The sequence below is a fragment of the Echinops telfairi genome, unplaced genomic scaffold (genome assembly GCF_000313985.2).
Source record: "Echinops telfairi isolate 266 unplaced genomic scaffold, ASM31398v2 ScPeMD7_44;HRSCAF=162, whole genome shotgun sequence".
NCBI classification, from domain to species: domain Eukaryota; kingdom Metazoa; phylum Chordata; class Mammalia; order Afrosoricida; family Tenrecidae; genus Echinops; species Echinops telfairi.
The window spans coordinates 496,679-498,185 of record NW_022103942.1 but is presented as its reverse complement, the minus strand read 5'-3'; the positions used below and the strand labels follow the sequence as shown (position 1 = coordinate 498,185).

Below are 1,507 nucleotides of genomic sequence, written 5' to 3'. Positions count from 1 at the left end.
CCCCATCCTCCATTTTGATGTCTGCAGAGGCCTGGCAATGGAGAGACAGGAAAAATGGTGGGCTTGGGGGAGGGAGGGAAGAGGAGGACTGGGAGTCCCCTAGAGGGCGCCCTAGTCACTCAGGTGGGAAAAATGAAATTTAAAAACCAAACAAAGCCCCCAAAATGTAGGATAAGCATTGGGCTGCTAACCTCAAGGTTGCCAGTTCAAACCCACCAGCCACTCCACTGGGAGAAAAATGAGGCTGTCAGCTGCGGTAAAGATTTCAATTGCGGAAACCCAATATAGCTTTGCTATGAATGGGATAGGAGCCCTGCGGTGTAGTGGATTACGCCTTGGACCACTAACTGCAAGGCCAGCAGTTGGAAGTCACCAGCCCGCACCATCGAAGAATGATGAGGCTTTCTACTCGCATAAAGGTTTACAGCCTTGGAAACCCGCAGTGGCACTTCGACTCTGCCCTATAGAGTCGCTGTGAATTGGAATTGACTCCATGGCAGTGGACTGAGTATGGTCGTTTGGAATTGTGAGGGGTCCATAGTAGGCTCTCAGTACTTAACGACTCCAGTGGCATTCAGTCCCTTCTCTCGCCTTTGTCTCATAGGAGTAATGGCGTCCAAAGAGGAACAGGTGGGGAAAAATCTCAACGTGGAAGATGTCCACCAGGAAAATGAAAGTGAGAGAGGAAAGCCGACCTCTGCGAAGGGTGAAGAAAAACGCCCTCTGGGAGGGCGGGAAGCCGGCGAGCCTGGAGGAAATGTTAAGCAGGGGCGGGTCTGGAGACTTGCCCCAAATTTTCGATGGGGATTGTCCAATAAGCATGTTGTGCACAATGAAGGGGGAGATGATGCAGAAAGGGTCGCAGGGCAGATGATACAAGCCAGGAGAAAGATCAGGGAGCAGCAGATGAGGCATTATATGCGCTCTCAAATTCCTGAACCGGATAATCATGATGACTTTTGCCTTATACCTTAAGTCATATCAAGGTTAGCCCTAGAGTTAAGAATGGGCCCTCTGCTTGCAAACTGCTTTACAACTTGTGTTGCTATGATGTAGTTTAGCTGCCAACCTTTTGGTGTTTCCGCTTACCAGTTTCTAATCGAATATTGGTTTGTGTCAGTCTGGAAATTTCTGTCAGCAGGGCAATTGTACCCATTTTTAGGAAGACAATTAAAATTTCATATTGTGAAATTAATAAAGCAGTTTAAAAGGCAATCTGTATTCCAGTGGTTTCCGCTTCCTTTCCAGCAGCCCCCCCCCCCTGCCTTTTTTCTGTTTGGCTAACTGCCTGTTCCCTGGACTCAATCTCAAATCTATTTGACCATTATTTTTGTGCTCAACCAATCAGGAACATTTGTACCCAGAATTCTACATCTGACAATCATTTTCAGAATGTAGGTCCTGGTTTCTTAGAGTCTGCTAGAATGAATATTCAAGTTCAGTGAGCAAAACATCAAAAAGGAAAAGCATAAGACCTTAATATAGATTGACCAATGGAGTGGTGGGG

General features: G+C 46.8%; 1 protein-coding gene across 1 annotated transcript in view; it reads left to right on the top strand.

The window, feature by feature from the left end:
* The window catches only part of BEX4 (brain expressed X-linked 4), a 2,010-nt gene extending 795 nt beyond the window's left edge, over positions 1-1,215 (top strand). Inside the window, exon 3 of the mRNA XM_013008601.2 lies at positions 605-1,215. Within this exon, the coding sequence (XP_012864055.1) occupies positions 610-975 (366 nt within the window). The 5' untranslated portion in view covers positions 605-609 and the 3' untranslated portion in view covers positions 976-1,215. The remainder of the gene's footprint in view (positions 1-604) is intronic.
* The last annotated feature ends 292 nt before the right edge of the window (positions 1,216-1,507 follow it).